A 25,936-nucleotide genomic window follows, 5' to 3' on the forward strand; every position below is an offset into this window, starting at 1 on the left:
CTGGGCCCGCGTCCTAACTTGCTCCCTCATGAGGCAGATGAGCACAGCAAGCCTCTGCCGCCTGCTGAGATGAAGCCAGCGCACAGGGACCTACTGGTTTCTGATTCAGGCTGTATCACCCCACAGACAAGGCCTTCAGAGGGAAAATGGACTCTAAAATCTTTACATTCTGAAATTCATATCACTCTTCTCAGGCAAACATAACGATATGAATCTGATTGCGCGACCTCTATCATTACTTGCGTGCATACAGACTGCGACAGCAATTTCAAGCAAGTCGAGGGGCTACTTACTATTGAAGAACATTTGACACTGCGGCCTAGAGCATTTACATTTACATTTATTATTGTTTTGTAAATAAGTTTGCATCTTCGTATATAAATTATGACTTCAGGATTTCTGCTTGCACAGCCCATCTGATCAAATCTGTTTACGATCAAGTTTGTGTGCTTATATGACGAAAGCACTCTCCCAGAAACAGGAGCGGTCACACATAACTCCTTACGGTGCGGCTCTGTGTGTCATCGTGGCAGAATGCTGGGACGGCGACTTATTCATGAGCAAGTGTTTGAAAGAGGGAACGGAAGGCAAGCCCTAATGCTAGAAAAATGTTTCGGAGGTCAGCTTTTAGAACAAGGGGTTGTAATTAAGAAAAGTTGGAGATAGGCATATTATTTTCTGAATAAAAATAAGCCTCAAAAAAGAGGGATATTTGGATTTTATAATGCCAAACATTCTATACCGTTGAAAACAGAAACAGTGAAATGTAATCATTGGATATGAAGACGCAAAGGTTTTATTTCCTATATCACTGAAGTTAGTTTGTATAGACAGTATTGTCTATCTTCCTGTTATCAAGATTGTATTGTTGTTGGTTTTGGTGGTTTTCCTTGGAGAATTAAGTACAGCGAGTTTGTTTTGCTGATCCTAAGTTCCCAGAACTGTGTTTAACAAGTTATCAGTTTAGCGTTAAAAAAAAAGTTGTTGATTGAATGAATAAATGAATGGTTGAATAACGTTTGCATCTATGAATTATGGTTTCCACTAAATAAAGTGAAACAATTACACATCATATTTTGAAGACCCTGGTAGAAAAATAGATATTATGCAAAAATATTTTCCTTAAAAATATGAAAATAAGATAACTTATCTTAAATAAGCTGTTTTATAAAGAAGCCTGCTTCATAATCAGCTTCTTATTTGAGTCTTATAAGCATACTCATTACATTTGGCAATACTGAAATATTTGATTTTCCAGAACTATGACTTTAGTGTAAGGCCTTTAAAAAAAAATAAACATGACTATGAACATAGGCTTAGAAAAAGAATCTGACCAATATTTTTTACATCTGTGAAAAAATATAACAATGAAAAGTCACTAAGAGTATAATCATAAAAAACCCCAAATAATTAGCTTGAACAGTTATGTTATTTGGTATTGTTGATAAACAGTCATCTCGCCTCTCATGACCACCTGTTCACGTGAAATATACACAAAATGGGTGAAGTTACAACTAGCAGGAATTTTCATCTATTTTTAATAATTGTAACTACTGTAAATCACATTCCAATAACCAGAATACCATTTGTTACCAACATGGAAATCTGTCCTAGGGGTCTAGAGGTAATCTGTTTCATTAATGTTTTCATTAAGAATGTGGTTTCAGAATAGGTATTAGTTTTGCAACATTTATGTAAAACAAATAATGTGACACTGGAAAGCAACACTATTCATTTAACATAATGAGTTGCTATGCAATAAGTCAGATCCTCCCAGAGAGTAAATTATACAAATTTGAAAGCTGTATTTATTATTTAACATCTCATTCCCAGACAGGTGCTTACTCAATAGTAAAACCTGGTTTAGAATACAAAATTTAAAGCTGATCAACAGATAGAAAAGCTTTTTTTAAAACCTATCATGCATGTAGCTAAAGCATTTATTCCTTTTTCCTCAACAGTATTGAACCTGTTTTAACTACCATAAATAATAAAAATGAAATATGAATTGTATTTATAGCCAGAGGTATTTGCACTGAAGCTTGGATTTTAAAAATGTTTCATGTAAAAGGTGAAATAGACATATTAAGTTGCCTTTCAGTGTTCAAACAGACTGATGCCACTTTGTACGAACGAGTTTTGTTACAGTAAAGTATGTTGTTAGAGTAAATGTTAGGATATTCTGACATTCCCTAGGTTGAACTGATGGGATTTCTTATTGTAGGCTATTTAATGAGTTTATGTTCCCAGCTGTATACAAGCAAATGTTGAATGCGCAAGAGAGTTATGGTCCCTAAGAACTCACTCGCTTGCTATGAGGCCTACTGCCGAGTGGGACTAGTTTAGGAATAACGAAGGGGGTCTTTTTCCTTTACGAAGAGCTTAAGAGTAACTTTGGGAGGCCTAGAAACCATGAATTATTAGAAAAGTGCTTATAGATGCACAGAAAGTATCACTTGCTCAAGACCCTCCCTAAGAACCCAGCCTGGGCCTCTGCACGGCTGGGCACCGCCTGCTCCTGGCCGAGGGGCTGCCACTCTTGGCAAAGACCGCCCAGGACACGGCTCCGCGCCAGGGCCGCCCAGCCTGGGTAACCTGGTGCCCGCCGATCCGCAGCGAGCGCATTCGATGCAGGGAAATCACTTACGACTGAGTTTTTCATCATGGCTTTGACTGTGAAGCCCTCTGAAACCAGGGTGTGTGGCTGGTGCCCCGGGAGCGGCTGTTGTGCCAGCAGCTTGGTCCTCTTCTTCGGCATCTTTTCGGGGCGTTTGGTTAGGGTCTCCTTTTCTGCCACCATCTTCCTCGGAAATGTCTTGTTCACATACAACGTGTAGTACAAAAGTCAGTAGGTTTTACGGATGTGAAGAGGTCGGGGGAAAAAAGTCAAGAGGCGCGTTAATGGCAGACATTCAACCTCTTGTCGTGCCCAGGTTGATCCAGATGTTGGGCAGCTCCTAGGTGACGGGGGTTGAAGGGAGGGGCGGGGCGGGAAGAGGGCCGGACCTCTACTGGAGCTGCAACGAGCTTCCAAAAGTGAGCCTCTCGGTTGCTAGGCGACGCGTCAACACTGCGCGTGATGGCCCCACCCCCGGTGACGTACGTTTCCTGGACCTTAACCCGGAAGAGAGGCGGAAGGCGGGCGGGGTAAGGAGAATCCTGAGCTAAAACTACGACTCCCAGAAGGCCGCGGGCTGCTCACAGTCTGCGCTTGCGTACTCCGACGGCCAGGCGCGGGGAAGGGGAGTCCGGCCGATTTAACCCCCGAGCGCGCTGCTGGTGGGAGGCGCGGGCTGGCGCCTGTGTGCCCGGTGGTCCCCTTCATGTCGAGCAGTCTGCACCCGCCCCGTGACCATGATCGGTACGTGGTACCTGTCAGGTACAGCTTCTCTGCGCCGCCCTGCGCCCAGTTGTGGCGCCACGCCGGTCCTCGGACGACGGGTACTCCAGGGTGCCTTCCCAACCCCAGGTGCCAACTGTCAGTGGCAGCGCGGTCGTGTCCGGGCCGCCGGCCTCCCGGTGCCCGCCGTGCTACGGGAGAGTAAGACCGTGTGTGTTGCTATAAGCCCCCGCCCCACCCCCGGTTTGACAGGCTGCCCACTGTGACAAGTTGGCGAGGGAACCCCGTGTGCGCCTGTGCGCCCCCCGAGGTGAAGCCGCGCCCCGCGGTCCCGCCGCGAGCGCGCCGGCCGCCAGACCCGGGGGCTCCGTGCGGAGGGCTCTGGGGCGCCCGGGCTGCTGCCTTCCAGCCTAGCCCAGGCAGACATTGTAGTCTGTACCCACGGTCTGTGGGAGTCCCTAGCGGAGCGTTAAACTCTAGAGGAAGGAACCTGGTGATGATGGTGGGGCTCCTAAGAGATTACCGCAGGTGGATTTAAACTTGTTTCCTCGGATTTTTCTTATTAAGTCTCTCATCGGCGGTCGGGCGTGAAAGAATAATTAAGAGTAAATAATAGCAAGGATTAAAGCTTTTTGCATAATGAATGAACCTAACGTATTCCTTATGAAAAGTTATTAAACACAGAACGACCTAGGGGCATTATTGTGAACAAAGCTTTGGAAGTGGCTATTAGGATTGTTTATAAACACTGTACAACCAATTCCTCTCTTCAAGGGTCTTGAAGCCAAAAGTTTTTTTAGGGGCTATCTCTGAAAATTAGTGGAAATGCATAGAAAGAGTAGAAAACGTTGCTTTCCACTGCCCACCACGATTTCTTAGGGGAGTTCTGGGAGTCTATTAGGACAGAGGCTTGCTCTAGAATATGTATTGGTTTGGTGAGTATATTTGGGGATTATTCTGTTTGAGCGCCAATTACAGAACTCTGTGGACTACAGCAAGTGCATCTGAAGTCAGATGTAGGCAGTCCAGAAGGAGGAGAGGTGGGCTTTTAAAATGTGCCAGTTTGTAAGCACTGAGAAGCTCGTCTTGCCTTTTCTTTATTAAATAAATGTTAACATGTAAAACCTTCTGCCCAGCACTGGGAGAATCACACCAGTTAACTGACACCTTTTGCAGCCACGGTAAAGCTGAAGGATGTTCAGTTTTTCCTCAGTTCCTAGTGAGCACAAAAGTCATAGCAGACTTTTGAAAGTTATCAAATTTTTAAAAAATATAAACTTTTTGAAACTTTTGAGTTTTTCAGTGAGAATGGTGTAAGATCCACCTGTAAACACAAATCTGAACGGAATCAGAAAACCAAATAGAAAAAAATTTTCAAAACCCATACTGTCAGAATTTTAAAAGAAAAACTGTACCTTATTTTGAAGATGATTGTGCAAATATTATTTTAATTCTACTTGTGTATGGATAACTTTAAAAGAAGCAAATATATGGTAAAACTCTATAAAGACAGAGACTTAAGGTCTAAAAATCATCACCTGATTCCAAATTAGTAGCTAATAAATGATTATATAAGTAACTATTAGGATGAAATCTGCTTAGGCAGTTTAGTTTTTATTTTTTTATTTGCGATTTAGGGACACAGGAAAGGACAAGATCTTTGGATTTGATGATTAGACAGTTATCTGTAACTGGTAATGACACGAAGAATATAAGGTGGATTTTAATAAGTGTATATTCCAAAATAAGTGATTAAATCCATGCCCCAACATAAGAGAAGTGCCTTATATGTAGCAACCATGAGGACAGTGTGCAATAAGTTATTTTATGTAATTGGCGGCGTTGCCTGGATCTATAGGTAAGCGCACGTGAACAAACACCTTCATTGCTGTTTTGGGCTTGGTTGCCTCGGGCAGTGGTAAAGGTGCCTGCGCAGTGATCTCTCGCGGGGTGGGGCTTCCCGCTCCTGAGACTAAACTTTCGAGCCAGGAAGGTGTTCCAGTTTCTACCCAGTAATGAGCTGGCGATCAAATAGACACAGCTATTTATTTGGGGGTTGTTTCTTTCTGTGTAACAGGGCGTGCTGCTCAGAACGCGCCGCTCCACGCCTGTGCCCTCTTGCATCGCCACCGCCTCTGCGATGCCACCCGTGCCCTTCTACTTTATTTAAATCTAGGCTCACTTTTGAGGAAAACCAAGAAGTGGGCTTCTTGGTAGAATGGGAGTAAATTGTTACCTCTCTGCCAATACAATTATCTCCCTCTTACTTTCTTAAACCCAGATTTCCTTCTTGGCGCAGAGACTATTTCAAAATCACTTACTCTTTCACTTGGATAATGATTGACATGTTAAATGCCCTGACCCAGACAGCTACAGAAATGCGATTTAACTGAAGTCAGTGAAAATTATGACTTTGTGAGAAATATGGAGAAGGACTTCAAAATAATGTAAGCATAATGGAAAAACCTTAAGAAAATTGACTTTAGGAAACTGTCATTTTTGGCCTCTTTTTTGGTATTTGACCCCCTTTACCCGCTCCTCCCCACCGCCCGCTTTCCCTCTGGTAGCCACGGTGCTGTTGTCTGTGTCTCTGAGTGTTTGTTTGCATTGTTTGTTTACTTGTTGCTTTCAGTTTTATATCCAACATATGAGTGAAATCATATGGTTCTTGACTTCTTCTCTCTGACTTTTTTGTTCAGCATGATACTCTCCGGATCCATCCATGCTGTCTCCAATGGCAATATTTCATCTTTCTTACGGCTCCGTGGTGTTTTCCATCGTACAATAGCTACGTGCCACGGCTTTTTTATCCAGCCGCCTGTCAAAGGGCACTACGGTTGTCTCCACGTCTTGGCCGCCGTGAATAATGCTGCAATGAACATAGGGGTGCATATATCTTTGCCAATAATGTTTTCAAAATTTTCTGGTAGATACTCAGAAGAGGGATTCCGGGTCATATGGTAACGCTATTCTTAATGTTTTGAGGAACCTCTACACAGTTTTCCACAGTGTCTGTACCAGTTTACGTGCCCACCAGCAGGGAATGAAGAGGGTTCCTTTTTCTCCACAGCCTCTCCCTCACTTGTTACCTGTCTTGTTGATGAGCGCCCTTCTTACAGGTGTGAGGTGGTATCTCGCTGTAGTTTTGATTCGCATTCCTCTAATAGCTAGTGATGTTCAGCATCTTTTCATGTATCTGTTGGCCACTTATATGTCTTCTTGGGACAGGTGTCTGTTCAGGTCCTCTGCTCATTTTTTAACTGGACTGTTTGTTTTTTGTTTTTGAGTCATAAGAGTTCTTTATGTATTTTGAATATCAATTCCTTATTGGAGGTGTTGTTTGCAAATATCATCTCCCATTTGGTTGGTTGGCACCTCTATTAAACATATATTTCACCCTTTTTTAAAATTCGCCAGTCTTTATGTTTAAAATTGAATTTTAATAGTGATATATTCTAAATGTCCAAATGAACTGGATTTAGATATTTGAGTAGTATCAGATATTAAAGTTCATGGATATATGTACAACACTCTTGCTAGTACTGAAAATCAAATTCAACGTTATTCTTTAAAAAGATTTTTGACTTAATGGAGCACAATAACTAAAACATGGTCTCTTCTGTACCTTGTTTAACTAACATCTCTTAGAAACTAACATATCTGCATGTACAGCTCCATTGCATGGTAATCCCTGCCTAATCTTTTATTTTACGGATGTACATAAATTATGTAAATACTTTTCAATACATGAGCCTTCAGTAAGTAAGTTTACAGACAGTTGCTATCATCAGAATGTTTGTGTCTGTATCATTTTATTTGCAAATGTTAGTATATATGTAAAGTAAAAACCTTATTACAATTCCTGTAATAAGGTAGGGTTTCTAGACAAGACAAAGTGTTTGTCGATTTTCAATTTTGCGAAGTATTGATAGTTCCCAATTGTTCTCAAGGAAAGTGCACTATCTTACACTCCTGTCTATCACAAGAAGGCGCAGAGAGCCGCCCTGCCCGCCAGGCTGCAAGATCAGGACAGCCATCCCCCAGAGGGCTCCCCGGGTCTCCTCGCCCTCCTTCCCCCGCTCCCCCCCCATCCCCGCTAGTGCCTGTGAGCAGTGCCTGCTACACAGCCGTCCTGGGTGCCCCCGCCTCTCTGTCAGTACCTCTAAGATTGCCCATTTCCCTCTGTCCTATAAAATGCTGATAGATGAAAAACAGTGTATTTTAATTCGTAAAATGAATATATGAAGGAAAAACTTCTCACTATGCATTTTACAATGCATTCGTTATTTTTACAAGAGCAGATCCAGTAATTAAGCACCTACTGTGTGCCCAGCACTGCTCCAGGTGCTGGGATACATGAGTGAAAAGACAAAACAAAAAAATGCCCTGCCATCAGGAACGGGCAGTCTAACCTCACTATTGGCCCACACGTCTACATATTTGTTTTAAGGCTTGTACGCAGTGAATTTTAAACTCAGGATTTATATTTCCAGTGGAATAAACTGTGCACTGCCACTGGCCCTGCCATTTCAATAATTTTGGATGAAGGGTGACCCTACATCTAAGCACCCAGAGAAGGCTCTAGAGCTTCTACTTCTGATGAGGTAGAATTGTGTCACAAAAGAAGTTCTACTACATTTTTGCATAGAAGATTTTGCATAATTATGTACAGTTCTTTGAGTCTAGAGGCTCTAAAATAATGACCTTATGCCCTTTTCAATTTTGGAACTATTTCTAAGGGCTTTTTTTGAAGTCTGCATTTTTTTTTTTTTTTTTTGGAACCTCATAGCTTTATCGCTTGAAACTGAAACAATGAAAGTACTTTGTACTAAGGTAGGCAAACCCATTTCCACCTCCAAAGCTTCTTTGAAGAATGCACAAAGAAAAAAATCCTGGTTCGTTCAAAATGCTTCCTATTCATGAAAGCAGTTTCAATGCAGAATACTTTATTCGGTTAGCATTTAGTTCTTTGATCAGTGAAAATTGTTTCTTACCTGCTGTTTCTTCAGCCTTTCATTGTGGCCCAGTGCTTATTCAGTGTTTCTGTTTTAATTTGCATTTAATGAGCTCATTTTAAATGTTTCTGTATAGTAATCTGAAAGGCTTCTCTTTTAAGTTTTGTCATATTAAAGAAAGGTGTCTGTGGCAGTTGGCTGAGTCGGGCGTCGCCTGCCTTCCAGGTGACGTGCTTCCTGCTGCAGGAGAGAATCCTGGTCAGAAGACACTGCAGCAACACAGCTGTCTCCCACCCCCCCACCCCCCCGCCCGCTCCCGCCACTGCGTGTCCTAATTACCCAGGACTCCGGCCAGGCCATTCCGCTACCTGTTCTCACTAAATGGAAAACACTCTTCCTTGGGTTAATAGATTTTCAGTTCACATTTATGATTGCGGTGTTATTTCTTCCCGAGGTATTCAATCAGGCGGCTCTGTGCGGAGGGCCCCGGGGCAGGGCGGGGGTGTGTGTGTGTGTGTGTGTGTGTGTGTGTGTGTCGCCTGTGGGGAAGGAACAGGGAGTACTATGACACACAGGAATATATGATAACTTTCGAAAGTTATTCACCAAAAGTCCTCCCATCCCTGAGGTGCTGGTGACAGATAAGACACATATTTGGGGTGAGGATTCTGCCTCCCCAACAGAAGCAGAGTAACTAGAAAGAACTGTCTACGTGCACACACATGTACACCTCACACCACGTCTGTTCAGGCCTCTTTTCCTTTGCTCCTGCTACCCTCTGAGCTCTGAGTGCCTTTCGTCTCCAAAGGACATCTAGAACCTGCTGTTCACCCTTCAAGATCCCTTTTAAGCAACACCGACTTCATATGAAGTTTTCCTTAAGATCTCCACCTGTGCATCACCTCTCCCTCGTGTCCCGGTCTGAAGCAATTAGCTCCTCCTTGCACATCAGCCAAGAAATTAGCAACCGCCATTTGCTAGGTCCTTGCTGAGGGTTGGCAAGGGCACAGGAAAGTAAAGGTTTGCAATCCTAGGTAGTTCAGTGCCAGAATGACACTTGCACAGGGAAGCGCGGGAGAGGGCGGCAGATGAGCCTGGGGGCCCGCGGTTTCCAGTGGGGCCCGTTGAGCCGTCCTGAGGGACCGCTGGACTGCGAGGGCAGCATTCTGAACCGGGGGGCGGAGGCTCGAGGGGCGACGGATGCTCGGGGTGGGGAGGGCACGAGATGAGGTGGAGGCGGGAGGAGGAGGCTGGCCACAGGCAATGCCGGGAGGGCGGGTTTTATCTGGTAGTGAAGGGGGTCATTGAACCGTGGCATCCGGAAGAGCATCATGCATGGCTGTTGTTTAGGAAAGGTGTCTGTGGCCGTAGGGAGGGCTGTGGTGTGGTGCTCACAGTGCCAGGGAGCCCAGGGGACCATGGCTGCCTTCTGTTTCTTCTCAAGTTCGAGATGACCATCCGCTGGGAGTGACTGCGCCCTTGTGGGTAAGACATGGCTTTTCCCAGGGTGAGGTCCCGGGTTCGGTGTGTCCTTAACTCATCTCTGGTCAAGGGTCGTATTTCTAAAACATTGTTCTTACTTCTGTAGCATGTATTGTATTATCTTTTATTGACAGGTTTGTTTTTTTTCATGCTACCAAAGCTTGAAATTTGTGTTCCAGAAATAATCTGCACATGGCGTTCTGATGTGCGACACGTGATGCTTAGGGTTCTGTTTGTAGTTTCTTCTCTAAATGGAGAGAACAGTGTTGCTGTAGTGAGAGCTACTGGGTGACCCAGAACAATGCAGAGCAGATTTCCTCTTTTATTTATTTTTAAACAATTATGTATGTATGTATGTATGTGTTGTGTGTGTATGAGTGAGTGTGAGGGAGCAAGAGATCAATTCATTGTTCTCATTCGCGTGCTCACTGGTCGATTCCTGCATGTGCCCTGACTGGCAATCGAACCTGCAACCCCGGTGCATTGGGACAACACGCCAGCCAACTGAGCGCCCTGCCAGGACCACTTCCTCTTTGGCATCTGCATAACCTATCTGCCCAGCCGCATATTGAGAGCATCTTTGAACCACTGCATGTATTTTTAAGAGTATTGATGGGTGTTTGATGAATTCTCCAAATACTTGAAAGACTTGAACAGGGTTCCCCATAAAGGATAATGTTAGAGTCCTTAATACAGGAAGAGAGACAAATTGCTATATATGATACATAGAGCCTTACCTCAGATCACCCCCCATCACATTAGAAAAAAAAAATTCTGAATAGGGAACTCATGAATATTGGTGTTCCAATTGAGATATTTTGTTGTTTATAGAATTGATGAACAGTACCAGTTATTCCTTTCATTAAATGTTTTTGGAGGCTTACTGCATAAATAAGATGACCGGAAATGAAGCCATTTGTAACTACGCAGTGGCTTTTTAAGCTTATCGTTCAGGGTAGATTCGTTTCCCAGAACCTGGAAGGGTAGGACTTAGACATCTCAGACCCCCTCTGGGCTCTGAGCAGCAGGGAGGCGTAGACTGTGAGTGTGCCATGTTTGTGTTTCTGAGAGGAGCCTCTGTTAGCATACACCGCCACCCCCCTTTTCTCTTCATTGTTTTCTTCCCACATTCCTGGATTTTCTCGGAAGCTGGAATTTAGCATTTCATTCCTCAGCCCTCGGGGCAGCCGGTGTCGACCGAGAGGCGAGCTCTTCCCCTGCTTGCGGCTGGCGGTGCCACCAGGCCTGCCCGGCGGTTAGGAAGTGACCCAGAGGGTCCTGACAGCGGCGCAGCGTGTCTGCACCCACCCAGGCCCGGCCGCCCTCCCTCCACGGGGAGCCCGGGCCCTGCATGCTGCTTCTGAGGACTCGGGCCCTGCTTCCAACTCTTCACCCTAAGCCGGGGTTCGGGGGGGCGGTGAGCCCTGGGCTGGCTGGAGAGAGGGCACGGTTAGGCTTGCTGCCTGCAGAGGACGGGCTGAAGAATGACAGCCAACGCTCTAGGTCTCCTCTCGACCCTCGAACTCTGTCCCCGGTCCTTGGCGGCTCCTAGGCGTGCCCTCAGGGAGTGAGAGGCGCAGATGTAAGCTCCACAGAGGCAGCAGACAGCGGGTGGCAGCACGCGGGGGCTGCTGAGCCCAGGCGAGTGCGGAACATGCCAGTCGGTGGCAGTCGCCCACTGGCGGGCTCGGTCATTGTGCAGTGTGTTTAAATGAAGACGCCTGAATCCCTAGGGCTGGGTAGGACTTGTATGTGGTTCACTGTGCAGTCAAGTTAAACATACTTATATCATACAAGTCGTGGGCATCTGATGCCGGCCTCCACTTTTATTCATTTAGTAATTGGTGAAATCTGAACCATGGTAGGTAAGGGAAGCTCTTTTTTTAATCACCGCCCTCTCTAGAGTTTTCTTCTTTCTTTATCATCCACTCTGTGTATGTGTGTGGTGTGTGTAGTTTCTCACTGCATGCAAAGTTTCTATCAAATGTGTTGTTTTTTTTTTCATCTGCTCAATTTCAAGGAAATCACCAAAAAATCTTACTCAGTACGCGACGCCAGATCTCCACGCTGGGTCTGTGCGCCTGTCCTCGTAGTCCGATCAGTCGTGCGCACTGCCCAGCAGTCCGAGCTCTTGCTGGAGGCGGGGAGGGGTTCTCTGATGATGGGTGTTTGGGGCTCCGCGTCTAAGGAGCTTCTCTGGGGTCTAGTCATGGGCATCAGAGTCCCTTTTGCACAAACTTATGAAAAAGTTCCTTGTGGTTGCTGCAGCCAATTTAATTATTCTAAAATAATTAAAATGCCGTGTATGCTGGTAAAGTTTATCAGAGAAGGGGTGGTGATGTCATGTGAGGTTGAGTTTCTGGAGGTGGCATGATCTGTTTTTTGTCCTCAAGGAATGACAACAAGGTGCTTAACATGAATGACTTAAGACTGATAAATATGTATGCATTCTTTAGTAGTTAAGAACTTGTTTTTAAAAAGTATAAACATAAGAGCTTAGTTACCATACCTGAAAACTAGGTAACCCTCAAACTTTTATCTATGAGTTGTGGGATATTTTTAATTCGTTGTAGTTTTCTGTGTTTTTCAGATCTTCAACATTAAGCACGTAATGTTTTAGAAATGCGGAAATACAATGAACGTTATAAACACAGTCTTAAGAACTGGGCACATGCATCACCATTATGATATATGTAGAACTGATTATACTTTTGTCACAAATTATGTCACATATCACTGGTGGTAGCATGGAGTAATTTCATGTTTTGGTCATAAAAATAGTGTTGACTGGGAAACAACACTGCTGCCGTAGCTTCGCTCACTTGTCTCCGTGGTGTCGTTCACTTAAGGTGTGGCTCGGTGACCGTATTAGTTACCTGTTGCTGCTGTCACAAGTTACCACAAGTCTGGTGGCTTAAAACAACACGGAATTCATCTCATTTCATCTGCAGCAGAGAACCCCCTCCACTGCCCGGGCGCCTTCCTGGCCCCTGGCCGCCTCACTCTGGCCTCCATTTCTGCAGTCACACGGCGTCTCCTTTACGGTAACCTTATATCCCTCCGCTGCCTCTTGTAAGAGCACGTGGGGTCACACATTTAGGGGCCACCAGGATAATCTCCCTATTGCAAGAGTCTTAATTTAGTCACATCTGCAAAAGCCCCTTTGGCCACGGGCCCACAGGCTCAGGGGAGGGGACACCGGCACCTCGAGGAGGCCCTGGTCAGCCTGCCACGGTTCCGTCTGGGCTGTCCCCGTCCGGAAGCGGGTGTGGAAGCGTCCTGTTGTGAACTAAGGATGACTGATGGAGGACATCGCATTGACAGTGACTCCGCTCGATCCCGCCTTTTCCGAGGTCACTTAAGAGACAGCGCTGTAGTGCGGCGCATGAGGGATCCAGTGTGTCTGCGCGTGTGGAGTCGCTGGTGAGCCTGGCCCAGGACATAACTCACCTTTCAAGGTAGTTGTCCCGGGTGGCACAGGAGCGTGCGGCTCCGACCAGGCCTGGGTGGGGAGTTACAGCTGGGCAGTTTGCCGTGCCAGCTGGCTCGTTTGTATCCTGCAGAGCAGGGGAAGCTTTGTCATGCTTTTGAAAGGAAATAAGACTTCATGCACAACACATGATCAGGCAGAGCAGGAGCAAATTGCCGTTATGTACATTTTGATTTCTGATTTGCCAGTTCACCATGAGCATTAGCCGTGATGCTCCTGCAGAATAGTTTAACATTGTCTTGCCCTTCGTAAATAATAACTAATCTGGCAGGGTTGAAAATTACAGAGTTAGATGTTTTAAATAAAATCTAGTGAAGTTATTAAGGACAAAAAAGAGCAAAATTGTGTAGCTTCATTTGCTTCACTTATTTTTTTTAAAGATGTCAGTATAGAATTTGGTTTCATGTGGCAATTTTAGCTGAAATACTTGGAAACTATTCCATGACATATTATTAGTATGGTTTGGAAAAACTCTAAGGGAAATATGGCATGCCTTTGTAAAATACATGCAGAATTTGAGTTGTAAGAAGAGGAAAAGTTCCTTTTTCATTGGAAGAAGGGAAGAAAATAAATGCTACGTTCAGCAGACATTAGCTGAGTAAGTCACAGGACTGGTGACTGGCACCGTGTCTACATATCTAGATGAGGAAGTCACAGTGCAGCAAGGATGCTGTGGACGTCAGCAGTTACGACCGGCAAGAGGGAAGCTGGCTGGAAGCTTCCTCTCACGGGGTCTTGTGGGCAAACACGAGGGCGTGGAGGAGCAACGCCGAGGAGCCGGGGTAACCGGGGCCAGGCTCCGGCAGGTATTTGTGCCAGGCGGCAGCCTTCCGGTTTTGCTTTGCAATGAGGAACCTACTTGGTCTTTAATGCCAGGAATGGGCACGGCCGGGTTTATTTTTAGAAAGACAGCTTTGACAGCAGGGCCACATGAAGTCTCACTCACTGACTTTAGCTAACGTAGCATTTATGACAACACTAACCAGGTCTATACTGACTGAGTGAAGAGCAGCGAGTCTGCAGCAAATGGACGCTCTGTGTTCAATTGTAAGGCCCATTCGGGCTGAGGAGGAGGCAAACTTTGATGCCTGCAGTGGTCAGTGGCAAGTGAATGTACCTTGGTGAATCGGGGCTCCTCTAAGACAGTAATAAGTGGCAGCGCCCGTGGCCGAAAGTGACACATGAGTTCAAATAAGAAAATGAATAAAACCAGTAGTAGCTCAATTCAACAACCTTGAGTCTATTGCACTGCTTCCTACTTAGGATCTTGAAGCTCTTTGGACAAATCCACTGCCTTGATATAATCAGAATAAACTGATCCTGCCAAGAGTTTTGTGTACTTCAGATTATTTTGACAGATTCATTTTCCTGCTAACGTTTAAAGACCTAATCTCATTCCATTTTAATGCTGTGTGTTTAGCTACCCACGTCCCTCGTGATGGAAGAAGTATGCTTGTACTTAATAAAGAATTGTTGATTTTGTGACAGTATGAATCAGCGGAGAGGAGACCGTTGTCTTCTCTCTTGTTTTGTCTTCTCCCCCTTCCCTTCCCGTGCCTGCGGTTGGCGGCCCCCATTACGGGAGTCCAAGCTCTGCTGATACTTTCCGTGGGGGTGGTGCCTCATTGCATGATCTTTGTGCCCTCCCTCCCCCCCCGCTCCCAGCATCAACCCAGTAAGTGTTGAGCTGGATGAAATAATTAATAAACATGGGTAGTGACTACTCTGTGGCTTGATTTTGTCATATACTAAGTATATTCAGATGTTTCACATTCTGAGAAGATGATTCATTCGTTTTTGGAGAGAGGCTTTAGTCTGTCCCATTTTCCTGGGCCACACGGGCAGCAAACGTCGCACGATGTCTTTTTCCTTTCTCCCCGCTCACTGCCATTTTCCTTACCACTTCTCCAATGAGAGTCCTGGGAGGGGGCCATCCCATTACCTTTATTCCGGGAGGAGCCGAGATTTTACAGTAGCCGCTCTCCGCAAGATGGTACGAGCAGCCTCAGGTGGATGCACTGTCTCCTTTCCACCTCTAGCTTTTAGCTGTGCACCGAGTGTCTTTTTGCCCCAGCGAGGTCTGTATTTACTTGTTTCCCTAACGCAGCTTTTCTCCGTGGACTACTCTCAGCAGAAACATATGCTCAAAGCTTCAAAGTAATTACAATATCACTAAAAGCTTCATAATCACATTACTGAAACGAAACGTTAAAAAATTTGATTTTCTTTGATCCAATCATTTCAATTTAATTTTAGGTTGCTGCATGATTGATTGAAGAAACCTGGCAGGCCGGAGTCAGGGAGTGTCTGCAATGCCTGAAGCCTTGCGCAGAAACCTCGAAGGCAGTGCAATTAGAGCAGGAATCGTTTGGAGGCATTTGTGCATCAGGGATAGGTTTGCGTTCATGCTCTTCGTGGACGATGGGCTCTGACGTCCCCCGTGCAGCCCTTTGTCTGGAGTGGTCGGCCACGCTCCCCTGCCACAGCTCTGCTGGGCGCCAGCGCGGTCCCCGCGCTGAAACCAAGGACCAAAGTCGGACGCTCTTTGTAAGTGTCCCGAAGGTGTCCTTCCATGTGGTTTTCAAGCGAGGCTTAAGTTGTAATGCGTTTTTGAGGTTGTGGGTAGTTCTGAAGCCGTTGCAAGCCCGCCTCCAGCGGTGTCCTTGCCCTGGCCGTGCCTCTGCCCATGCGCCGCGCCAGAAGCTTCCACCGCCCCGCAGGGACCGAGCAGTGAGGTAAACGCTCCTCCCCTTCCCCAGGGCTCGCTGGCCGGGCGAGGCCTGGTCCTCCCGCACGCTCAGGCCTGACCTGTATTTTCAGTTTTAATGAGTCGTGGAGACAAGTGGCTGTGAAATTGCTTTCTGAAGCAATGTGAGTTCTCCCAATTTTTAGCACAGTTTGTTATAATCATGTACATTACAAAGCAGTAAATCTAGAATATTTACTGATCACATTTGATACTCAGCTAGAGGTCTGGACATAACTCTGAAGTAATTTAATGTTGGCTTTTACAATTCTACTTCTAAAGCGTTATTTCATCTTCTTAATTTTTTTGTGTGCTTCTAACAGTGAGTAAGTAATAGCTAATAGACAAATCTTTTGCAGTTAATTGTATGATAAGCACTTGGTGAGACTGGAGTGTTTTTATGAAATGTCTGAAAGTGAATTTGAACTTTCAATACTTTGGTAGGGTTTTTGATCATGGAAAAATAAGGTTATATTTCTCAACTCTTTTCAATTCCTTAAATCTGATACTTTCTTTTTCTCCTTTCTCTCCCCTTTGACAGAGATGTAGTTTTATAAATAATGGCCTTTTAGTCATTTTCTGCTTCCATGATAGTAGGCTTATTTTTGTTTGTTTGGTTGATTGATTGGTTGACAGTACTTCTGAAAATCAGGCTTGGAATTAAAATAAAATATATCACCATGGCTACCAGCACCTGTTATTGACTCCTTTTCCCATCAGGCCATTTCCCAAGCCCCCTTCCCCCTAAACTAGAGCCAAGCAACACCTTATACACTTAAATTTCCTTCTCTACACTGTAGGTCAGGGAAGTTGTGGCAACAGCCGCACTTTGGGGGCATTGCTCTGGGGGCCCTGGAACTGAGGGGAAGAACTTTGGTTTTACGTGGCGTTCCCACAGGAGAACCCATAGGTTTAGGTTGGCACATTGATACAGTGGTTTCCCTTGTCTACGCCAAAGACTCTAGGACGAGTTGCTCCAGCTTTAGAGCAGCAGGTGTGGGGACAGCTGCCTGGACTGGGCTTTGTGTCAGGCATCGTGGGTGGTTCAAGCCAGAGACAAGCCTGTCGGGTCTGGGAATTGACTTTTACTCCACTTACAACCTATTAAGCTTGCCTGTTGATGTACTGTGGGTACTGGCAGAAGATAGAAGAATCATGGGTCAAGAGAAAAGGACTTATTACTCATGGTACAGAAAACTGCATAAATGTTTTCATATTTATGCCAGTTTCCTCTGTCCTCAAATTTTACAGGGTGTCGTCACATGGCCCAGGTGGATTTTGTGCCTGCAGTGGGCTTGTATTGTATGTGAACTCCATTTATGAGCATGAAGAATCTACCACTTCTATAGAAAGCAATACGCATACCCTCTCTTTGTCTGGGCATAAACATTGCCTCATTTCTTAAGGTCATCAGATGCATAAACATCCCTGAGAGATAGCACAGGTAAAACGGAAGGTCGGGGCTATACGTTCCTGGTCCACTCAACGCGATGTGCAGGAGCGTGTGAAAGGCCCAAAGAACCTACTCTCCCAATAATCAACAGTCTTTCCTACACCACCTTCATTTGTGATGAATTTCCACATCAATATGCCACTCCAGGGTCCCTCTGATTAATTGGGCCAACAGAGACTGCCACCAAATCTATTCGGCTTGTCTCATGCAGCTGTGATCAAGAGGGTCCCAAGCAGCAGGATGGGGCCAGCTTGCGATACTGACTCCATTCCCCTGCCTCCCTGCCACACCCCAGGGTCTCCGACTCAGCCTGTGGTGAACAAACCCGGGCAGAGCCCGGCAGGCCTTCGTTAAGACAGTCTGATTCAAACCTGTTATCTCTTATGACTCACACAGGAAGCCTGCAATGCCTTGTCGCTCTTTGGTGTCATTGCCAATAATAAGATGGGGGGATAAGTGGTCCAGACTGCGACTTTCATGCCCGTTGGAGAGCCATTTCATGGGCCGCTCTCCCCGACACGGAGCACCAGCCGCTCCGGTCTGGAATTTGCTGCTGCGCTGGCTTGGTTTGATTAGGCCACTTGGACAGTGCTCTGAGTAGCTGCGGCCTCGGTCACCACACACGGCGCGACCTCAGGCTGCCTTGGAGTTAGCCCTGGGGAGCGGTATCAGTCAGTATGAAACACAGCCGTGCCAGCCCGGGGTTTGCCGGGTATGAGGGCAGGTCTGGTTTGGTGGCACCGGGCGCAGTACAGCAGCTCAGGACCGACCGTTTCCTTGTGACTCCCTTTGATTTCGTTGCTCATGGATAAGGTGACAGGCTCAGAAGCGGGTCAGTGAATCAGACTGGCAGCCTCCGCTGCTGTGCGACTCGCATCGGTCATACGCCTGCTTTCCAGGCTGAGGCGCTGAGCACTGGGGACCAGGAGAGCATGAGTGACCCCCCCCCCCGCCTCCTGGGATTTGAGGTAACCCCCCCAGGTTTGTTGCTTTCCACCCATAGCCATGAAATTGGCATGTGCTTTCCCAGTAGCTATGAAGTGGTCTTTTCTCCAGTTGTTTCCTACTTGTATCCAAACCTTTTGTCTGGAGGGGTCGGTGCAAGTTGGACGAGGGCATTTTACAAAATTTGCAGAGATTCACTGTGTCTAACACTTTGGCCAATGCACAGGGACTTGGTGAGCAGCGTCCTCAACTCAGTGACCCAAATGGTCATTCTCTTCATGAGCCAGCACCACGTTAGTCCAACACAAACATCTAGTGGCTGAACAAAAACAGACGTTTGACTGTGTTGAGGCTTCTTTTAATCGGGCTGCCACCTGGAGGGTACACCAGCCACCCTGGCCTGGGGTTCCTGTTACGGGACAGGAAAGCGCTTCACGCCCAGGAATGACCATTTCAGGGTGAAACCTCTAATTACCAATACACGTCTGTGTGGCTTCCTAAGCTTTCTGGGGGTGGCCGTGCCTAGCGGCCGGGCCGCCTCGCTGAGGTGTGCAGGCCACGAGGCAGGGAGAGCGTCAGAGTCAGAAATCTTTGTGATTTGATTTTTTAGCTACATTTCACTTCTCAACAATGCCAGCAACTTGAGGATGGCAAAGATCATGAAATGCCCATGGATCTCTTTTACGTTTGGCCCATTGTTGAATCGTCTTCGTGGAAGAAGACGCTCTATCATCAGGCTGAGAAAGTATGGGGAGCTAAAGAAGGACTGTTCAGTTTCAGGAGCCACAGCGGTGCAGCCAAAGCCAGCTGCTTGGACAGTAACCTGAAAAAGTGCCCACGGTGGGAAGGCATTAGGGCTGTGCCAACACGGGGACGGGCTTGATGGGAGTCGGCGTGGTGGGTGTGGACAAAGAAACATGGTCTCCTCCCTGCAGGACAGACAGGCCACGTTGTGGCAGGGTCACGGCCAGGTGCGCTGTGGGAGCCCCCGCATCCGAAACCCCTTTCCTTGGCACCACGTCTACAACAAGGGGTGTGCTGCCCCCTCTCAAGTAACGACGGGTCCCAGGAGCGATGACAGTGTCTGGGTAGCACAGGCTGGAAAACTGCTTGATTCCAACTGGCCTTCGTGTAGAACGGGCCCTCCCCATGGGCACCTGCGTCAGCGAGCCAGCCTGATAAGCAGCCACGATTTATCTGCACAGCTGGGGACCCTACAGAAGGGCACATTCATGTGTCAGCCTGCAGTCTTTCACGTGGCAGACCAGGCGGACATCCAGGCCGCTGCCGGCAGGCCACAGGTCTGTGGGAATACAAAGCGCCTGGTCCTTAGAAGCACTGCCTAAGCAGGAGGGACGGCTTTCAGTTCAGACCACTGTGCTGGCTGCTCCTTATTGCAGTTGGTCTCCAGGAGCTGAAATCGGGGCCGGCTGGCTGCTGCTGTCCGGAGGCAGCGTCAGCTTTTAACCTCACCAGCGTCAGCTTTTAACCTCGCCAACCCGTCACTGGACCAGGCCCAGTGGCTGAAAGAAGCCCACAAGAGCCTGGCTGAACGGGCAGGTTTGTGTCAGACGCTGGAGCGGGGAGTGCAGTTCTCCCCAGAGGGGGAGCTGTCGTTTCTGTTTTCCCGTAAAACCGAGACGCTGCCGGTGCCAGGCCAGCTGCGCTCTCGTGCACGCCATCTCTGTCGGACGAGCAGGGCCTGCGAGCCCTTCTCGTCTCGTTTGTTGTCAAGCCTGAGTAGCCCACGTGGAAATGAGGGCACCAGGTGTTCATTTTCGATAAGAGCTTAGGTGTGCGTTAGCTACTTATTTAAAAAAGTCAAGAAGGTGACGTTGTTGTACTGGGAAATGAGCTTTGCGTGGACAGCAGTTCCTGGACGCGGAACGCCTTCTGACACTTGTGGGAGCAGCGGAGAGCAGACATGTAGCACATTCACTCTTACTCTACAGTCAGATATGGAAGCCACAGCAGCAACACATTTAACAAGCCCGAAGGGCTCCTCCCATGAGGTGGCCCTAATTCCCTCTTCCCCACAGGAAGCGTCCTCCCTCAGCTCCCGGCGGCTCCTTGTCGGAGCAGCCGGTGTTACCACCCCAGCGCTGCCCGGCATGGGGTCGGCCGGTGGTTGGGATGGAACAGCACAGGCCCTTAGAGTTTTGGCCTTTGGGTCAGTGAAATAATAGATATTTTCCAAGTGTGGGAAAATTCTCAGTGTAGAAGAGAAAGAGGACAGTTCCATGTTTCATTTACTTTTATCACTGTTCAGAATCAATGTCATAAAAGTCCTCTCTGGTGGTTTCTAAGGGAATCAGCTCACCTGCCCATTCCCAATGTGTTGAAATGTGAGATGTCCTGCTCTATTATTTGGTTTTCTCTAGTACTTAGGGAAATTCTATTTTATATTAACTTTATAAAAGATAATTAAAATAAAGATTTGATTTCTACTTCTTTTATCTCTCCTTGCAGACTCTTCTTAGCTTATTTGCTGGTCTTAATTGGGGCATAAATTCTGTAAATTTCTAGTGTAGATATATTTCTCATACTCTTTCCAAATACTCTTACCATAAACATTTATTCACTTTTCTTGGGACACAGCTGGATTGAGTCACTGGAAATGTTAAACATTAACTATAGTAGCAATTCTCTTTAGATTTTCTAAATAGTTTTAAAATATGCTATTTGTTTTTGTGTTTGTCTTATCTGAGCCCATAAATTTTGAAAATTAAATTGATCATGTATTTGGCATATTTTTTCCCTTCAGAAAGAGAATGTATTACAAAAAAATAGTGATTGTGCTATGTCTTTAATAGGGAAGTAAAATAGAATATGTGTGGTTTTCTCAAACTCAAACCAGAGAAAGCCTGCCAGAACTGAAATGTCTTAATTAATCCTTGCATTGAATAATCCTTGTAAAAGCGCATGTCCTTTCTCCTGCCATGGTAAATTCAGTGGCCTAAACCTAATTGTATGTTGCTTTGTTCAGAGAGTACCTTTTATTCTATTAGAATCATCAGTTATTGTATAACAGTATTATAAGTTAAAAAAAAGTAGGTTAACTTAGATGTCCAGGGATTCCATAACTCAACTTGAATCCTTTCAGTTTTTGCTTAGTGTAATAGTATTTATATGTTGTATACACTAAAAATGAGGCTGCTGGGTTGCTTTGCATAGTGTGTGCCTATAGGGATGATTTTGATTTAGGCCCCAGAGGTATTGTCTACAGCTTGATGGGGAAAGCTCTGCTCTCTGAGCTTGGAAGCATCTTTGTATGTATCAGAAGTTCAGCTCACAATTTAGTGAACTCTTCTGTATTCCCTCTACAGCTGTTTTTCTTAAAGAAGTACATTTTTAGGTAGAAAAATCTCTGAATTCTTGATGCAAGGATAAAAAGATCAGAATTATTTTCCCCTTCCTCTGTGACAGCAAAATAAAAGAGAAGTTGTTTTCACACATATAGAGTCCAACAAGTATAATCAGTAGACTAATTGAATATTTAGCTCTCACCATGTTCTTCAGAATTTTGTCGTACACATATACATGCAAGTGATGGATTCTCTCTACATTTTGCAAATAGAAGAGAAAATGGAATGGATAAACACGCCTGATGTTTACTGAGAGTGCGTGTCACATGTTATGTTTCAAGTGCTATCCTTGCATCATGCCGCTTCATCTTCACAACCTTGTGACATTAGATGAATTTCATGTGACCCAGGAGCAAAATGAAGCTCCAAGGGTCAGGAGGCTTGTCCAAGATTATGGGGAGTAACTGGTAGAGCTCAGACGTGCACCCAGGTTGTGGGGCCTGGGAGCCTCTGCTCTTGGGTGTTGCTGCTGCCCATGCTTTGCACTATGTTCCTTCTATTTATTCCCTCTTGCCGGGTCTCTTCATTCTTTGCTAATGGAACTCTCCCCACCTCCTGAATCAGTTTAGAGGCTAAAATAGCAGATGAAGCTAAAAAGTTTCTTTGACTTATAACAATTTCCCGCAGAATTATCTTGTTGAAAGTAAATAGCCCATCTGGCTTCCTCCTTTCACAGAGCAGAGCTCCTGCACGAGCTTGGTGACTGGAGCTGGCTGGCGTCCACGCCGTGCGGCGGGCGGCCCCAAGCAAGATGTGCGCAATCTGTTTCTTCTATTTCTAATAAAGGAAAAGAGTTCCTTCATTTGCCTCTTTAATTCATTGCTTACATTTTATGTCCTTCTTTCTTACAATAGCAGTGCTCCTGCTGTGGATTTTTTAATATGCAGGTAAAATGGAAACTACATAATGACCGCATCTCAGTACAAGGACACAGTGAGATAACATTAAGACTTGGATTTTAAGGCCATGGCATGAGCTTGGTAGCTTTGTGGCTCCCGTTGGCTCTCAGCCCTGAGGTAGGGGCAGGGATGCTGAGAAAGCTGCGTTGCTGCGGGCCTGTTCGGCACCCGCTCTGGGAATGAAGAGGCGTGTTCAGTGTTCTGCTCCAGAATCCACAGGAGGCGAAGGGCTCCGTGCTGTGCGTCCTGTGAGCTTACCTCTAGGCGCCTTCATTTAGCTCCTGCTTTCCTGGGGACAGCTGCAGGGACCGTCCTTGGCCGGTAATCGCCTGCCCGTGGGGCCGGCTGAGGCCGACGGAGCAGCGGCTTCAGGATGGAGCAGAGCTTCCCCTTGCTGGGAAAGGTTTCATCCTTGCCACGTCTCTGAGCTGAGAAGAGCCTTGTAAACTTTACTAGCTATTCAACGTAGTATTTAATTTCTAATTTTCTTTGGAACCAGGTCTCAAGAGGTCAACCATACCATGTTTGATGTTCTTCCATGACTGGCAGCTCTTCTCCAAATCTCATTATTTGGAGGGAAGAGTTCAAAACACCAGCCCCTTGCCTCATAGAGACTGCATTTTGCTGGTTAAATGTCAATTCTGAGACAGGGATACCTAGATTTTATACCGGGTCCCCCTGAGAAGGGCAGTCGTGAGGTACGCAGCTGCATATCATACCCAGTGGACCTGGACTGGTCCCGTAGTCTTAAAATTGCACCCACAACATTACGAGCGCAAATGAGGTTGCCATATAGCTGTTGCTGCAGCCACGTCCTCTGAGGGAGCAGGATCTTCAAGGGCACCACGTAAGGGGCTGGGCTGGGCAAGGCGGGGGGCAGCCTGAGAAACGGCCTGACCCTCCCCGTTCCCCTCTGCCCTCCAGCCCGGGCCAGCCCGCCGCGGGTTCCCCGGCGTGCGTGTGTGGCGGGCTGGCGTGCCGCTGGCCTGGAGGGCTTCCGTCATAGACGTTGAAGTCAGGAGGGCCAGTGGCTGGAACTTGTAGCTAAAGTCTTTGCTTATTCTAATGTTTTTCGTTTTTGTGCTAAAGAAACATTATTTACCAAGTAATAGGTAAAGTTCATTTTTACCTTTGAACTTCACAGTTATCAATGTTTTTATTTTTCTGTAAACTGTAAAACTCTATATACTTGGTAAATACAATAGAATTATTTGATATAGTTTAAAGCTGGCCAACAATAGTACTGTTTTTCTTGTGATCCTTACGATATAAATATCACATGAAGTTCTTTGTTTACAGTTCAAATCCACCTTTGAGCATCTGCTGGTACTAGGTCCTACCAGACCCATTCGTATACAATAACTAATTTAACATTCTTAACAAAATAGCTCTCATGGTCCCTAATTGCTTAAGATGAAGAAATCAAGCCTAGTTTTTTCTATTTGGAACATATTTACATTTATTCACAAAAACTTATAAAATATAAGACTGACTAAAATTTCATAGCTGACCGTGCTTACAGAAGGCATGTTCAAACTGCACATTTGGACTCGGAGCACATTTCTCCTAAAAACGTCGTAAGGCACCCATGAGCTTTGATGCACAGTTTAAATATGACCTGGTGTCAAAGGGCCTTCCCACGGCCCTCGCGTGTCTCCTACTTTATGGGACACTAGAACAGAGGCTGGAGCTGAGAAGGAGGCTGCTTGCCACCTGGTCCCCTTCCTGAAGCTCAGCCTCCTGCGGGGTTTGGGGGAGATGCGGCAGGTGTGTCCAGGGGTGGGAGGCGGGACAGGGGCCTCGGTTCCCTAAAGGGATGTTGAGGTCGTTGCTTCTCCGGAGCACCGCCCAGGGAGCCCACTCTGGCCACCACCGGCCGTGGGCCGCCGCTGCTGGTGGCAGGGGCCCCTCCCGCCCAGACGGAGGCTCGCGCCAGCGCGGGCGGTTGTGTTCCTTCTGCGAGCCCAGCAGACCGGCACTGCCGTCACACTCTGCTCGGGCTGTCCTGCTCAGTCTCAGCTGTTAGGAAGCTCTTCAGCCCTCCTCTCTGACGCTGACTGGTGAGGACACAGGTCGCGAGTGTGAATCTGAGTCCCAAGTTTATAGATCCTGGGTCCTGCCGGTAAAGCCCTTAAACGCAAAGCAGCCCTGCACCCCTCCCAGGCTGAGGGGTCACATCTGCGCCAGGGGACACGGCGGTCCCAGCGCAGGGAGGAGTGCTGGCCTTTCACCCACTCTGAGTCCTGAGGACTTGATGAGGGAGTCACTCACGGACCAGGACCTACACCGCTGCGCTTGCTGACAGCTAGAACCGAGGCAACCCTGCTAGGGTCCTCGGGACGTGGAGAAGGAACTGCGGCCGCAGCGCATGCAGGCTCTGCGTTCCCGTTGCCTGAGTCCAGCAGGAGGCTCCACTCGTGACTGGCTCTGCGATGCGGGCAGGGGCCCTGTGGGCATGGCCTTCCGCCTCCTCTTCGGAGGTCTCCAGGGTTAAGGGTGAAGGTCTCAGCCTGGGGCCTCACACAGCTACGCTGGACAGCTGGTCTCGGTGGGAGATGTGGAGAAGCAAAGCGTGAGTGAGAGCTGGCCTGTGCCACGTGTCCTCGGCCCGACCTACCTCTGGGACCAGGCTTGCTCCCCTCGTCTCCAGGTGTTTACGAGTAGGAACATGCTTGGTTTTACGCACAGGATTTAAACCGCGAAACTGAGGAGTATGGTCATGAGTTCATTGACATGAACTAGAGACATGCTAAAGATAGATAACATTTTAATACATTTTTGCCATGTATTAAGTTTTTCTTATTTGAGGTCAAAGGGTGGGTGGAGAGAAGCGTGGAGGGAGAATGGGAACATCTGTAATATTGTAAACAATAGAAAGAAAGAGAAAAGACTTTTATAAAAAAAAGCACTGAGAGTTATTTCGGTGTATCGTGGCTGTCTTTTATTAGAATCCTCAGCCATAAAGGTCCGACACATGTTCTCTGTATGGCTTTTCAAATATAATAGCTTAATTTTTACTTCTTTCTTGTAGGTAGTAAGAAGCCTAATACCAAAGTCTGTTTTGCTGGAACTGTATGGAAAGATTGAATATTTCTTACTAGACAAATAAAATGTAAAATAAGATTTTCTTAGTAATTTAACACCTAGAATACTATCAAAACCCATGGTAAAATCTTAAGTAAATATTTCAAATAATAAGTGAAAGAGTAGGGTCATTTAATTTTTATTGAAATTATTAAAAAAAAATTGGCTTTCGGTATG

At 46.5% G+C, this 25,936-nt stretch overlaps 2 protein-coding genes across 2 annotated transcripts in view; one reads left to right on the forward strand and one right to left on the reverse strand.

Moving 5' to 3' along the window:
* PACRG (parkin coregulated) overlaps positions 1–2,917 on the reverse strand; it is a 386,248-nt gene extending 383,331 nt beyond the window's left edge. Inside the window, exon 1 of the mRNA XM_054595413.1 lies at positions 2,648–2,917. Coding sequence (XP_054451388.1) covers positions 2,648–2,800 — 153 coding nt within the window. The 5' untranslated portion in view covers positions 2,801–2,917. The remainder of the gene's footprint in view (positions 1–2,647) is intronic.
* A 291-nt stretch (positions 2,918–3,208) lies between these two features.
* Positions 3,209–25,936, forward strand: part of PRKN (parkin RBR E3 ubiquitin protein ligase) — an 888,975-nt gene continuing 866,247 nt past the window's right edge. The window contains exon 1 of the mRNA XM_054595427.1: positions 3,209–3,361. Coding sequence (XP_054451402.1) covers positions 3,355–3,361 — 7 coding nt within the window. The 5' untranslated portion in view covers positions 3,209–3,354. The remainder of the gene's footprint in view (positions 3,362–25,936) is intronic.

The sequence above is a fragment of the Pteronotus mesoamericanus genome, unplaced genomic scaffold (genome assembly GCF_021234165.1).
Source record: "Pteronotus mesoamericanus isolate MK-2021 breed Mesoamerican mustached bat unplaced genomic scaffold, CSHL_Meso_final contig_134, whole genome shotgun sequence".
NCBI classification, from domain to species: Eukaryota; Metazoa; Chordata; class Mammalia; order Chiroptera; family Mormoopidae; genus Pteronotus; species Pteronotus mesoamericanus.